This window comes from Oncorhynchus keta, chromosome 28 (assembly GCF_023373465.1).
Source record: "Oncorhynchus keta strain PuntledgeMale-10-30-2019 chromosome 28, Oket_V2, whole genome shotgun sequence".
Classification (NCBI taxonomy): domain Eukaryota; kingdom Metazoa; phylum Chordata; class Actinopteri; order Salmoniformes; family Salmonidae; genus Oncorhynchus; species Oncorhynchus keta.
Window position 1 is genome coordinate 45,232,930 of NC_068448.1, and position 14,012 is coordinate 45,246,941.

Below are 14,012 nucleotides of genomic sequence, written 5' to 3' on the forward strand. Positions count from 1 at the left end.
AATTTAACAGTTCTATTTCACTTCAAGCTGTTCATATAAATAATTTATTATAATTGACCGGTTTCTCAGTTATTTATCCCGGGAAACGGGAGTGGGTTTGGGCCGGAAACCTCAGTAACCTGGTTCCCGTTATTAAACCCTAGTTGGGTTACCAGGCTGGCCGCAAACCAAGGACAGTTTAGATAATAAGGCTGGATGAAAGTGAGCTGGTTGGATACATCTCAGAGGGAATGCGGCAACGGGTGTGGATGATCCTCTCCGAGGTAGGAACCAACCTTACCTTTGACAGTGGGCTCCTTCCCCGTTTGAGAAACACCCTGTTCGTTGAGCACCTTCATCAATTCATCACCTAAAACTGAGGGTGTATAAAAATGACAGCATTTCTCCCGAAGAACAAGTTGTCCTGTATGTCCTTCGAAAACTCTGCGAGTGAAACTGGAGAGGAACAAAGTATCATATTCTGTCATTTGAGCCTCTTGTTCATTATCTGGGTTTCACTGTAAGGTGTCGCTGTACCTTGTCAGACCTTGGGGATGTCTACTGGAACCGTTCGTCCGCCTTAGAGGCTTCATAATGTGCCGGACTCCAGTTGCGCGTGTGTGGTTGTCTGGGAAGTCCTGGAGTGGGACTTGGCCCAGGCAAGGCTGGCACTCTTGAAGGAGAGGCGCTTGGTGGTGGGCATAGTGCTGGCATGGGAATGAGGAACCGTGACCTCTCCAATCTCAAGCACAAGTCTTTGCGTGTCCAGGAATGGAGTTAGGGGAAAAAAGCATTCCTTGACCCCCACCTGACCTGGTTAGGGTAGAAAGTGTCCAAGCGCATTAACTAGCAGAGGTGTTAACAGGAGGGTTGAACAAAAGAGGAATGAGACAGTGATCTAATAATTCCGATCGTTGAGCAGCGGCCAGCCGCAGAGACACTTTCCCAGGCTGCTTTGCAGTGCTGGGAAGCAGATAAAAGAGGATCCACCCGAGGAGACTCCTGATGCGGTCAGGGACCCTGACAAAGGCCACACCCTCTATGTCACGTAGCCTGATGTTGGCACTGGACCCACATCAAAACATCTCCATGCAATTCAGCTTCTCTCATGTTTTTCCCCCCAGACGACTTAGCGCTTCCACATTGTTTTATTGGCACTTATGACTCAGGGGTTGTGAACCAGAGGGGCAGCTTTCTCAATTAGCCACCGGGTTGACTCGGGCCTGGTTCCAGGGGCCACAGCTTAGAGCGGGAACAGGCTAATTTAATTAGAGGACGTCGCTCCTATTTTGTCAGTGTCCGCCACACTCTCTGATAAGCTGCCGCTGTCCGCTGAGGGGTCGACCCCCTGACGTAAATCACCCCGGTTGCCACTGGAGCTAGGGACGTCACAGGACATTAATGTACCCCAGTGTGTTCCCTTATTTCTCTCTGTTTAGGGCATTCTGACCTTCAGTGGAGCCATAGACTCTTCTCTTCACACAAGCACACACACAAACAGGCGCAAATACACAAAGAGCAAGATATTAAGCACTTGAAGAAGTAAAATGTAAAAATACATCTTTAAAAGTTAATCTGGCACAGTAGTCTGAGTGAACACGAAGGTCAGGGAGAGTTTAGATTCTTAGGTCAGGGAGAGGTTAGTTCAGAGTACCGGGGTTCTAAATAAATCTCCTAAATGACAAAACAGCCCTTAAAAATGTACAAGTACAAGAACTTTAAATATAACATGCTGTCTAAATAAAGAGAGAACCCGCATGTCGTCTTGGCTCTGAATTAAATTATACAAACAACCGCGGAATTACAGTAAGCACTAAAACATTGCTTCAGTGAGAACAAAAGCTGAACATGAAGTGACCGAGGTTGGCAATATTCCTCAAGACTCACTTTTGATCCCATCCAGGTCGGCGGAGGCCAGTGTCTGCGCCTCGCTCTCGTCCGTGGGGATGCGCTCGTACTTAGCCTGCTCGGCGCCAGTCATGTTGCCGGTGCACCGGCGCTCCTGCAGGTCGTAGCTGCGGCTGGCCACGCGGATAAGAGGGGTGGGGTCGGATGGGTCACTGCTGGACGAGGCCGGACAGGGCTTTCTGGGAGAGGAGAGAAAGAAATTAGAGTTAACATTAAGGTGAACAAAATATTAGACACAACATAACTTTTACATCTATGAGACTGGGCCAGTAAATTACAAAAATGCACATTTTCTAAGATACAAAAGGAGAAATGTTTGTCAGTCTCCCTCTACACTCCTTGGAACAAGCACATCAAACATACAGAAAAGCTCAATTCACAGGAGAAGAAAAAATACTTAATCAAATGAAACCCAAGTCTGAATGTCGCTATCGATAAACTAAAAGATTGAAAACTCCCACTAAGAATTCATCAGCCCAAGCGGATCCTTCCGAAACCTGAAAAACACTCAAGGTCTCCAAAAAGCTGTTAGTTTCAGAAAACAACTATATTCCAAAGATCCCTCTGCAGTCAGAATATTTCACTTGGGTGACACCTCTACCTTCCAATGTGTAGTGTGCAGTTTTAGAAGTAGTAGGAGGAAGTCCACAGAGTGATATTACAGCAGACTTGAGAAAGGAGATGAAAGGAGAGCCCACAAAGCTATATCCCAGACAAAGCACTAATGTGTCCTGAGACTAAATGCCATAGGTGGAGGGTCGAGAGGAGAGGTGTGTTAGTAGGAAGGGTCGGAATTCTCTATGGAAACAGTCAGACAGGTGAAATATGTCTCTTTGTTCTTGCTGGTGGAATCAGGCCCTATTAGATCAGAACCCTGCAGGCTGCCTGGATGCCTGGGACATGGTAACGTAAAGTGGGCGACACACACACAAATCTCTCTCAACCAATCAGCGAAGGAGAATGCCTCAAAGCGAGCAGTATCATGCTACATGCTATAAAACAGTCCTTGCTGTGTTGTGCCGCAAAGGAGGATGAGACACTTCAACTGCCAAAGATTCTCACCCGATCACATCATTATGGTAATAATGGAATGAAAATGGGGGTGCACTTAGAGAGGTGTACTCACTCCGTGGAGGTGGCATCTTCAGGGACAGTGCTCACGGCAGACTGGGGAACAACCTCCAGCCCTCGGGCAGGGCAGGGTATGTCTGTGGTAGGTGTGGCCAGGTGATCTTCATCTGACAGAAAAAACTATGAAGGAGAGAGGGGGCACACATGAGACCTTGGTTTGACTCAATCTTCTCAACTCCGGTAGTGGAGTAATATAGAGTGAGTGGAGTAATATAGAGTGTGCAAAGCTGTCATCAAGGCAAAGGGTGGCTATATGAATTATATTTTGATTTGTTTAACACTTTTTTGGTTACTAAACTCAGCAAAAAATAAAGTGTCCTCTCACTGTCAACTGCGTTTATTTTCAAAAAACATTTGTAAATATTTGTATGAACATAACAAGATTCAATAACTGGGACAAACTGAACAAGTTCCAAAGACACTTGACTAACAAATGGAATAATGTGTCCCTGAACAAAGGGGGGTCATAATCAAAAGTAACAGCCAGTATCTTGTGTGGCCACCAGCTGCATTAACTACTGCAGTGCAGCTCCTCCTCAAGGACTGCACCATATTTGCTGTGAGATGTTACCCCACTCTTCCACCAAGGCACCTGCAAGTTCCCGGACATTTCTGGGGGGAATGGCCGTAGCCCTCACCCGGCCGATTCAATAGGTCTCAGACGTGCTCAATGGGATTGAGATCCGGGCTTTTCAGCTGGCCATGATAGAACACTGACATTCCTGTCTTGCAGGAAATCACGCACAGAACAAGCAGTATGGCTGGTGGCATTGTCATGCTGGAGGGTCATGTCAGGATGAGCCTGCAGGAAGGGTACCACATGAGGGAGGAGGATATCTTCCCTGTAACGCACAGCATTGAGATTGCCTGCATCGACAACAAGCTAAGTCTGATGATGCTGTGAAACACCGCCCCAGACCATGATGGACCCTCCACCTCCAAATCGATCCTGCTCCAGAGTACAGGCCTCAGTGTAATGCTCATTCCTTCAACAATAAACGCAAATCCTTCCATCGCCCCTGGTGAGACAAAACCGCGGCTTGTCAGTGAAGAGCACTTTTTGCCAGTCCTGTCTGGTCCAGCGACGGTGGGTTTGTGCCCATAGGCGACGTTGTTTCCGGTGATGTCTGGTGAGGACCTGCCTTTACAACAGGCCTGCAAGCCCTTAGTCCAGCCTCTCTCAGCCTATTGCGGACAGTCTGAGAGCTGATGAAGGGATTGTGCGTTCCTGGTGTAACTCAGGCTGTTGTTGCCATCCTGTAACTGTCCTGCAGGTGTGATGTTCGGATGTACCGATCCTGTGCAGGTGTTGTTTCACATTGTTGGTCAATAAAGGACGATCAGTTGTCCGTCCTGTCTCCCTGTAGCACTGTCTTCGGCGTCTCACAGTACGGACATTGCTATTTATTACCCTGGTCACATCTGTAGTCCTCATGCCTCCTGGCAGCATGCCTAAGGCACGTTCACAAAGATGAGCAGGGACCCTGGGCATCTTTCTTTTGGTGTTTTTCAGAGTCAGTAAGAAAGGCCTCTTTTAGTGTCCTTCGTTTTCAAAACTGTGACCTTAATTGCTTACCGTCTGTAAGCTGCGTCTTAACGACCGTTCCACAGGTGCATGTTCATTAATTGTTCATGGTTCATTGAACAAGCATGGGAAACAGTGTTTAAACCCTTTGATCTGAGAAGTTATTTGAATTTTTACTCCGACCTGAAGATCACCGACGTCATGATTCAACCTTGTTTAAAAAAAAAAAAAATGTTTCCAGTTGTCTTGAAAGCACCATAAATCCAGATAATGCCAGACTGATGACAATTTGCCCACAAGGAGCGCCACGCCATTTTCCAGTTCAAGTGAGCATAGCACAACAACGTGAGTCCAGACATGTCTTGTATGCTGCTGCATAAATGATGTAATATGCCAGGGAGATATGTATACTGTAGCTAAGAAAGTAATACTGAGTCTATGTAGTGTAGTAAGCTGTTAGTAGCCCATGTGCCTCACCCTAATCATTTAAAGGGGTCCCTTTCCCCATCATAACTTAGCGGTGCACGTGAAGCCGATAACGTGTTTTAGAGAAACGTCATTTAATATTTTAAGGGTGTTCATTGTCTGTTTGTATGCCCCCTTTAGATATCCTATGGTTCTGACGGTGTACAGGGGAATACTGTAAGAACGGCCAATGTTGCGAATTCGGTCACTGTACATTTCAAAAAGGCTGAACAAATAGTTATATTGAGTACATCAGTCTTAGCTCGCTCATTAATGTCGTCATCGAAATTACGGCTTGCCTGTTTAAGCGCTCATCGTTCCCTTCTGCCATAATTTGTACATCTCAGTTGTCAGTAGAAACCACATTTGTTTAAGCAAGTAGCCATATCAGCTATGTTTTATAAAAAGGAAGTAAATGAGGCTGAAGGAACTGTTTCGCTGCCAGACAAGGCTCCGCTAATAGCCAGGTGTAGCGTTGGTAAGTATTCACTCCATGGTGCTGAAAAGAAAGCTGCTGTTGGGACAGCTTTATGTAGGCCCTAACAGTTTGTGGGCATTGTTTAGTATTGTGTAGTGGCTTTGCTAGCATGCATGAAGAAATCAACATTTAGAGTTTGCCCCACCATGACTTACGTGTTAAAATTGACACTGCTTACAATATAATCCTCAAATGTGAATTGCCATTACATCTGGAGAGAAACATAACTGGGGCATGTAGTCCAATGTGCTACAAATTTGCATGTTGGGAATGTTGTGGTAATATTAGGTCAAAGTTATCTAAATGTTCTTGAAATAAGATCTCCAAAAGGTAAAATGTTTATTGCATGAACTTCAACAGAATATTTTGTTAAACCTAAAACAAATATGCTATGAACGTCATAAAAACTGACTCATTACATTCTTACAACATTAAGGGAATGTCCTGTGCAACCCAACTTAAACATTGTATGAATGTCATCGCAACTGAGCATATTTTGTTTTTTGGGATCCTCTCTTCTAATGTACCCCCCTTCTTTCCACAACCGACACTGAACAAAAATATAGACAACATGTAAAGTGTTAGTCCCATGTTTCATGAGCAGAAATAAAAGATCCCAGAAATGTTCCATATACACAAATTTGTTTCCATCTGTTAGTGAGTCTTTGTCAAGATAATCCATCCACCAGACAGGCGTGGCATATCTCACTCACCAGACATGTCACCCATTGAGCATGTGGGACGCTCTAGTTCACCAGTTACCGCCAATATCCAGCAACTTCGCACAGCCATTGAAGAGGAGTGGGACAAGATTCCACAGGCCACAATCAACATACTGATCAACTATGTGAAGGAGATGTGGTGAGCTGCATGAGTCAAATAGTGTTCACACCCGATACAGACTGGTTTTCTGATCCATGGCCGTACTTTTTTATTAAAAAGGTATCAGATGCATATCTGTATTCCCAGTTGTGAAATCCACAGCTTAGGGCCTAATGAATTGATTTCAATTTCCTTATATGAACTATAACTCAGTAAAGTCTTTGAAATTGTTGAATGTTGCGTTTATGTGCACCCTGATACAAACAGTAGCCGAATGTCAACAACTGGACAGTTTTAGTGTTGTTTTGGGAACCTATATGTTGTCTTATCACCCAATGTTCCCACAACCTAAATAAATGTTTTAGGAAATTTTATAACATAACACATGTGTTCTGGGCCTGTTCTTGCAACAGGCAAATGGTTTTGCAACCTAATACAAACATTGAAATAATCAGCACAACTGGCCAGTTTGTGTGTTTCGGGAACATACTGTATCTCTTGTCATGTCTACACAATGTTCCCACAATCAAATTAAACATTCTGGGAGCCTTTAAAGAACAGACCAAATGTGTTCTGGGAACATTCTCACAACATCATGTGAATGTTTTTTGCACCCTAAAATTAACATTGTAGAATCAACTGGAGTTTTTGTGCTTTGGGAACATGTGTTTTGTGATGTCTCCACAATGTTCTCCCCAGACTGCTCCCACTACCTTATGACACATTACGGGAACCTTTAAAGAAAATATGAAATGTGTTCTGAGCATGTTCTTGCAACATCAGGCAAATGTTTTATACAAACATTCTAGAATCAACACTACTGGACAGTTTTAGTGTTAAAAGAACATTTTCCATGACCTGACGAATGTTATGAAAACTTTGACAGAACCAGTTTTGATTTGCATAGGTGTCACTAATTACCTGTACATCTTCTTTGACGGTGTCACAATATGTCTCAGAGAGATGGGTGTGGCTCTCTCCACCCTCTTCCTCATTATCTTCCTCATCCTCTCCTTCCTCAATAGTGGTGCTGCTGGTGGGGCCTGAATTGTCCTTGCGGTCGCTTTCCTTTTTCTTCTTGCCGCTCTTCTTCCTCCTCCCTTCGAAGTGCAGCTTGGACAGGGGATGGTGCATGTGGTGTGAGGAGTGACGGTGGTCTGCAGGAAGATTCAGTGGTTATAAAGAGTGTGGTTTATGGAGTTAAAATCATTTTCTGTGGTTTTCACAGCGACTAATTTAAATCAACTGTTTTAAATCTACGATTCACAAAAATGATGGTATCCCAGTCACAATTTCTGCAAAAGTGCACTATATGACCATAAGTATGTGGACACCTGCTCGTTGAACATCTCATTCCAAAATCAATGGCATTAATAAAGAGCAGCCTCCACTCTTCTTGGAAGGCTTTCCACTAGATGTTGGAACATTGGTGTGGGGATTTATTTCCTTTCAGCCACAAGAGCATTAGTGAAGTCAGACACTGATGTTGGGCGATTAGGCCTGGTTCGCAGTCTGCGTTCCAATTAATCCCAAAGGTGTTCGAAGGTCAGGGCTCTGTGCCGGTCAGTCAAGTTCTTCCACACCAATCTTGACAAAGAATTTCTGTATGGACCTCGCTTTGTGCATGCTGAAACAGGAAAGGGCCTTCCCCAAACTGTTGCCACAAAGTTGGAAGCACAGAATCATCTAGAATGTCATTGTATGCTGTAGCGTTAAGATTTCCCTTCACTGGAACTAAGGGGCCTAGACCAAACCATTAAAAAAAAACAGCCCTCCTCCAACCAACTTTACAGTTGGCACTATGCATTGGGGCAGGCAGAGTTCTCCTGGCATTCACCAAACCCAGATTAATCCGACAAACAGCCAGATGGTGAAACAGGATTCATCACTCCAGAGAATGCATTTCCACTGCTCCAGATTCCAATGGCGGTGAGCTTTACACCACTCTAGCCAATGCTTGGCATTGCGCCTGGTGATCTTTGGCTTGTGTGCAGCTGCTCTGCCATGGAAACCCAGTTCATGAAGATCCCGACGAACAGTTCTTGTGCTGAAGTTGCTTCCACAGGCAACTCGGTAGTGAATGTTGCAACCAAGGACAGACAATTTTTACGCGCTGTGTTCTTCAGCACTCGGCGGTCCCGTTCTGTGAGCTTGTGTGGCTTACCAGTTCGCGGCTGAGCCGTTGTTGCTCCTAGATGTTTGCACTTAACAATAACAGCACTTATAGTTGACCAGGGCAACACTAGCAGGGCAGAAATTTGACAAAATGACTTGATGGAAAGGTGGCATCTTATGACGGTGCCACGTTGAAAGACACGGAGCTCTTCATTAAGGCCATTTTACTGCCGATGTTTGTCTATGAAGATTGCATGGCTGTATGCTCAATTTTATACACCTGTCAGCAACGAGTGAGGCTGAAATAGCGCAATCCACTAATTTGAAGAGGTGTCCATGTACTTTTGTATATAAAGTGTATATGAACCACCTAAGCATGTGAATGTCCTGTGTGTACAAGTGTGTGCGTGTTTACACTCAAAGTCCTCCTCGCTGTAGGTGCGGTGCTGCTCGTCAGGGATCCTGGGGGCAGGGCTGATGATCTGCTGAAACCTCTGGACTCCCAGGGCTTTGTTCAGGTCCCCTTCATCCTCCTCATCCGCCCGCTGCGCCCCTTGCTGGGTTGAGGCTGGCGGCGCCTCCGGCTGAGAGAGGAAGAAAGGGAGGAGAGGGTCAGATTAGTCATGGGAGACATAGGGAATAAGATACTGGCTCCATCTCGATTCGATTTCTGTGATTCTTTGCATCCCATCTCCTAGTCTCTTTTCAATTGGAGAAGGTCAAAGGTTCCTCCCATCTTCTCCAATGGATTTTGAAAAGGTGAAAAGAGACAAATGAGAGGAATCAAGGAAAACATTTAATTGAGAAAGAGCCATGATATTATAGGTCCCATTCAGAAACAACACCTAGCCACTTGTGTAAATCTGGAAGGTTTGGATAGAGGTAACCAGCATGGCAAAAATTCCATCTCGTCTACCCCGTTAAGTTAAAGCTACTACTAAATTGCTAATACATATGAAATTCTTTCAGATCAACATGAAATGCAAAGGTTTTTTATGGACAGGAGAATTATCCATTTTAGCCTACCATGTTATTCAGGTTTGCTATATGAGGTTGTTTGCTGACACCATTCATGCTTATGTCAAATCCATGTAACCTCACACCCAACTGACACTAGAGGGAGTTCTAGTCATTCCAAATTTGTTAAAATCCACAAAAAAGACATGATTGTGGTCTTCTTGGGTTCCAAACAGTACAGTAGCTTTAAACTCAACATAGTGATTACCCTACAAGCTCTGTCCAATGACTTGGACAGGTTGGGGTCTATGGATGGTCGAGAGTAGTTACTGGTATGATGGACAACCCGGGGAGTTAAGTCAGTACTTCCCAGCCCTCTCCTATGAGACCACCAGATGTTTCACACATTTGTTCTAGCCCTGCACTGACACGCCGGTTTCGATTAGTTAACTAATAATCAAGCCCTTGACTAATTGAATAATGTGTGCCAGTTCTGGGCAACAACAGATATGTAAAAATGCTGGTAGACTCCGAGGAGAAGGCAGGGAAACCCTGAGGTACTGTAAGTGATCTCTTTTTCCCAGCAGCAGGGTGCTAGATCATGCTGCAGACCTCATCTGCTGGGGGAGGGGGTGATAAGGACGGGATGCAGTGGAGCAGGTGAACTCAATCCCGACAAAAGAGGGGGATCCTCTCCTCTCTCCAGCTTTAAGGCAAAGCAGATGTTGCCGTGGCTACAGTAGAGATCGTGCAGCTCCTGACAGAGCGGAGTACGCTCCCTCCTGTGACACTGGACAAACAGTCACGGCCCCATGCCTCATTTGACGCCCCTTCAAACCCTTTCTCAGGCCATTTAACACGTCATCGGTAGATCAAATTCTCTCCGGCACTCGAGGGGGACAGAAGAAATTCCACCTCATGCTCCTCATGCTCCCTGTCGGGCTATGACTGGAGTCTGGAAAATGGGGTTTTGCCTACACATCCATCCAAGAACAAAAGACACCTAGAAAAATATCACTCCATGGAGTGATAATGGCCATTTTCTACCTTTCATTAAAAAATGGTTAGCAATGGGGCTGCTGCATGTGTTAAATATAGGAATGAAAGATTCAATTTACAGCACTGGCTACTTTTTCACAGCACTGGCTACTATACTATGGAGTTACTGTGTAAACTACCTACAGTAGTAAATGCACACATACCACAAACGGGTGAAAAAAAACAGACTCTCTTTGACAAATCTCTGACAGTGTCTGTGATAGAGTGTGAGGGGCCCCTTCACAAACATTCAATGTTGACCCAAGGTGACACTCCTCAACTGTCAGAAGGTCCATTCAGACCGTTCCACAATAAATTGCTCAGGTAGGCTGCATGGGCCTCACCCTTACCTTAGTCACCTCTGTCAAACACAGATCACCAGAGTCCTATTGTTCTTTAATGGAGTTCAAGTGCCGGTTTGAGAGCTGTTTTCTGTCAGTCTCCAGTTTTTGGACCTGTAAGATACAAATCTAAAATCTTGCAGTTTTTTCCAGTCTGTAGTCCTATCGAATGCATTCAATACCTGAATGCCAGTTGATGGGCAGTTCATCCAAGAATAAACAAAGTGCTGCCGATCTCATCCACGTGTTAAAATAAAGCATCCTCATTCAGTTATATTTTACCCCCCTTTTTCTCCCCAATTTCATGGTATCCAATTGTTAGTAGTTACGGTCTTGTCTCATCGCTACAACTCCCGTACGGGCTCGGGAGAGAAGAAGGTCGAGAATCATGCGTCCTCCGAAACACAACCCAACCAAGCCGCACTGCTTCTTAACACAGCGCGCATCCAACCCGGAAGCCAGCCGCACCAATGTGTCGGAGGAAACACCGTACACCTAGCGACCTGGTCAGAGTGCACTGCACCCGGCCCGCCACAGGAGTCGCTAGTGCGCGATGAGACAAGGATATCCCTACCGGCCAAACCCTCCCTAACCCGGACGACGCTATGCCAAATTGTGCGTCGCCCCATGGACCTCCCGGTCGCGGCCGGCCGCGACAGAGCCGGGGCTCGAACCCAGAGTCTCTGGTGGCACTGCGATGCACCCGGGAGGCCCATCATTCAGTGATATTTTTAACAATCAAGTTCACCTGAAAAACAGATCCCCCATGCACTAGGAACTCCAGGAGAAGTGAAGACAGATTTCACCCATTGCTGTACACTCTCACATCACTTCACAGTCAATCTCTAAAGCTGTAGAGGATGTGTGAGGGATTGCCAGAAGGGTGAAACTATTTTCCACAACCAAAAACCTGTGCATCAACAAACCCTGGACGGTCGGGCTAAACCACTGCAACACTGAGGAAAGGTGAGCCCAGCCAAGGAAAACCGAAATAAATAAAATCGTAACAAAAAACTCCTATGACAGCAAAAAAAAAAAAAAAACCCAGCAATAGAAAGACTAAAACAAAATTCTCTCTTTCATCAGTTATTTGAGGGACTTACCTCACTCATGGTGCAATAGGAAGACTTGAGGTATGATTAGAGTCAGGAGTGGTGTTTCGCAGACAAGTGGCAATGCCCTCGTCTATGGCAACACTGTTGCGCTCTGAATCCCAACACCTCCATAAAACACATGTATGAGCAGAGAGCCGTCTCCCCGTGCCCACCTTGGCCGCGTGATGCCCTAATCGTACGTACCCATATCTCCCAGCCTGGCACTAACCTATCTCCTATGATTGTGGCATAGTAGAATAAACAAGACTCTGCGTTCATTCTCTCTGAGGACAAACCAAATGCACTTAAAGGGCAAGCAGTGTTTGAATGGCACTCAAACAATACCTCACCATCTCCCTCATTTTAACTTAGGTATAAACTATATGACCAGAAGTATGTGGACACCTGCTCATCGAACATCTCATTCCAAAATCATGGGCATTAATACAGAGTTGGTCCCCCCTTTGCTGCTATACCAGCCTCCACTCTTCTGGGAAGTCTTTCCACTAGATGTTGGAACATTGCTGCGGTTACTTGCTTCCTCTGCGCAGGCCAGTCAAGTTCTTCCACACCAATCGACAAACCATTTCTAAATGGACCTTGATTTGTGCACGGGCATTGTCGTGTGGGAAACAGAATCGTCTAGAACGTCATTGTATGTTGTAGCATTAAGTTTCCTTCACTGGAAATAAGGGGCCTAGCCCAAACCATGAAAAATGCCCCAGACCATTATTCCTCCTCCACCAAACTTTACAGTTGGCACTATGCATTGGGGCGTTCTCCTGGCATCTGCAAAACCCAAATTTGTCCGTCTTACTTCGATGGTGAAGCTGATTCATCACTCCAGAGGAAACGCTTCCACTGCTCCAGAGTCCAATGGCGGCGAGCTTTACACCAGCCGACGCTTGGCATTGTGCATGGTTATTTTAGAATTGTGTGTGGCTGCTCGACCATGGAAAACCATTTCATGAAGCTCCGAAAAAGTTATGGTGCTGACGTTGCTTCCAGAGGCAGTTTGGGACTCAGTAGCGAGTTTTGCAACCGAGGACAGAAAATGTTTACGCTCTACATGCTTCAGCACTCTGCGGTCCCGTTCTGTGAGGTTGTGGCCTACCACTTCATGGCTGAGACGTTGTTGCTCCGAGACATTTCCACTTCACAGTAACAGCACTTATAGTTGACCAGGGCAACACTAGCAGGGCAGAAATTTGACAAACTGACTTGTTGTAAAGGTGGCGTCCTATGACGGTGCCACGTTGAAAGTCACTGAGCTCTTCAGTAAGGCCTTCGACTGCCAATGTTTGTCTATGGCGATTGCATGGCTGTATGCACAAATCTACACACCGGTCAGCAACAGGTGTGGCTGAAATAGCCTAATCCACTCATTTGAATGGGTGTCCACATACTTTTGGTGATGTACTGTGTGTGTGTAAATATTGACCAATGTGCTTTAGAGCCTAAATCTCTGTCAGAGAGGCATTGGAGTGGGCGGGGGTTGCTAGGGCACGACAGTATGTGAACATCTAGAACATTGTAAATAAAACACAACCGCAAGAGAAAGACAATTACAGAGAAGCAAGGAAACCATGTACATATAGGAGAGAAATGTTTGAACTTTTTTTTTTACACAAACTTCCTCTCAGCCTAGTACTGTAGAAGGAGAGGGCATGCATTGAACATGTGCCACATAGGCAATTGAATAAGCAATGTTTTTCCCCCACATTATTTAGTCACATATTTACATGAAGCAACTACATTTGTCCACAAATAGATCAGATAGAACACCTGAATGTTCTGAACTGGTGGCTTCCTGTAGGAGTTGTGGTACAACTAATAACTCATTACTCAGTGCTAATGTTTTGGGGTTAAACATTGGACATGTTCGGATCACATGGATTGTTAGAGGACAACACCACACAATGGCTCTGTGACATTGGAAGACTTAAAAGCGTCAAATTAAAGTGCATTGGCATGTGCTTCTGCACTAAGCAAGGACTGCATCTCATGAGTCATCACATTTGAAGGTACTGAGTGCTCAGATAGGAGGAAAACTGTTTTCCAGAGGAAAACAATCCTAATGTTGGAAACAAGCAGCGTTATGTTGTCACCCAGAATCACACGTTTCTTTTCCAAGCAATAGCACACAATATTTGATAAAC

At 45.2% G+C, this 14,012-nt stretch overlaps 1 protein-coding gene across 5 annotated transcripts in view; it reads right to left on the bottom strand.

Annotated features, from left to right (window-relative positions):
- LOC118361477 (anion exchange protein 2-like) overlaps nt 1-14,012 on the bottom strand; it is a 118,788-nt gene that overhangs the window by 25,605 nt on the left and 79,171 nt on the right. For 4 of the 5 annotated variants that reach the window (XM_035741442.2, XM_035741443.2, XM_035741445.2 and 1 more), the window contains 4 exons: nt 8,839-9,007; nt 7,230-7,465; nt 3,014-3,138; nt 1,867-2,066 (listed from right to left, as the gene is read on the bottom strand). In XM_035741442.2, the coding sequence (XP_035597335.1) occupies nt 1,867-2,066; nt 3,014-3,138; nt 7,230-7,465; nt 8,839-9,007 (730 nt within the window). Of the gene's footprint in view, nt 1-1,866; nt 2,067-3,013; nt 3,139-7,229; nt 7,466-8,838; nt 9,008-11,862; nt 12,055-14,012 lie in introns of those variants that run through there. The other variant, XM_035741446.2, reaches the window with a different exon arrangement.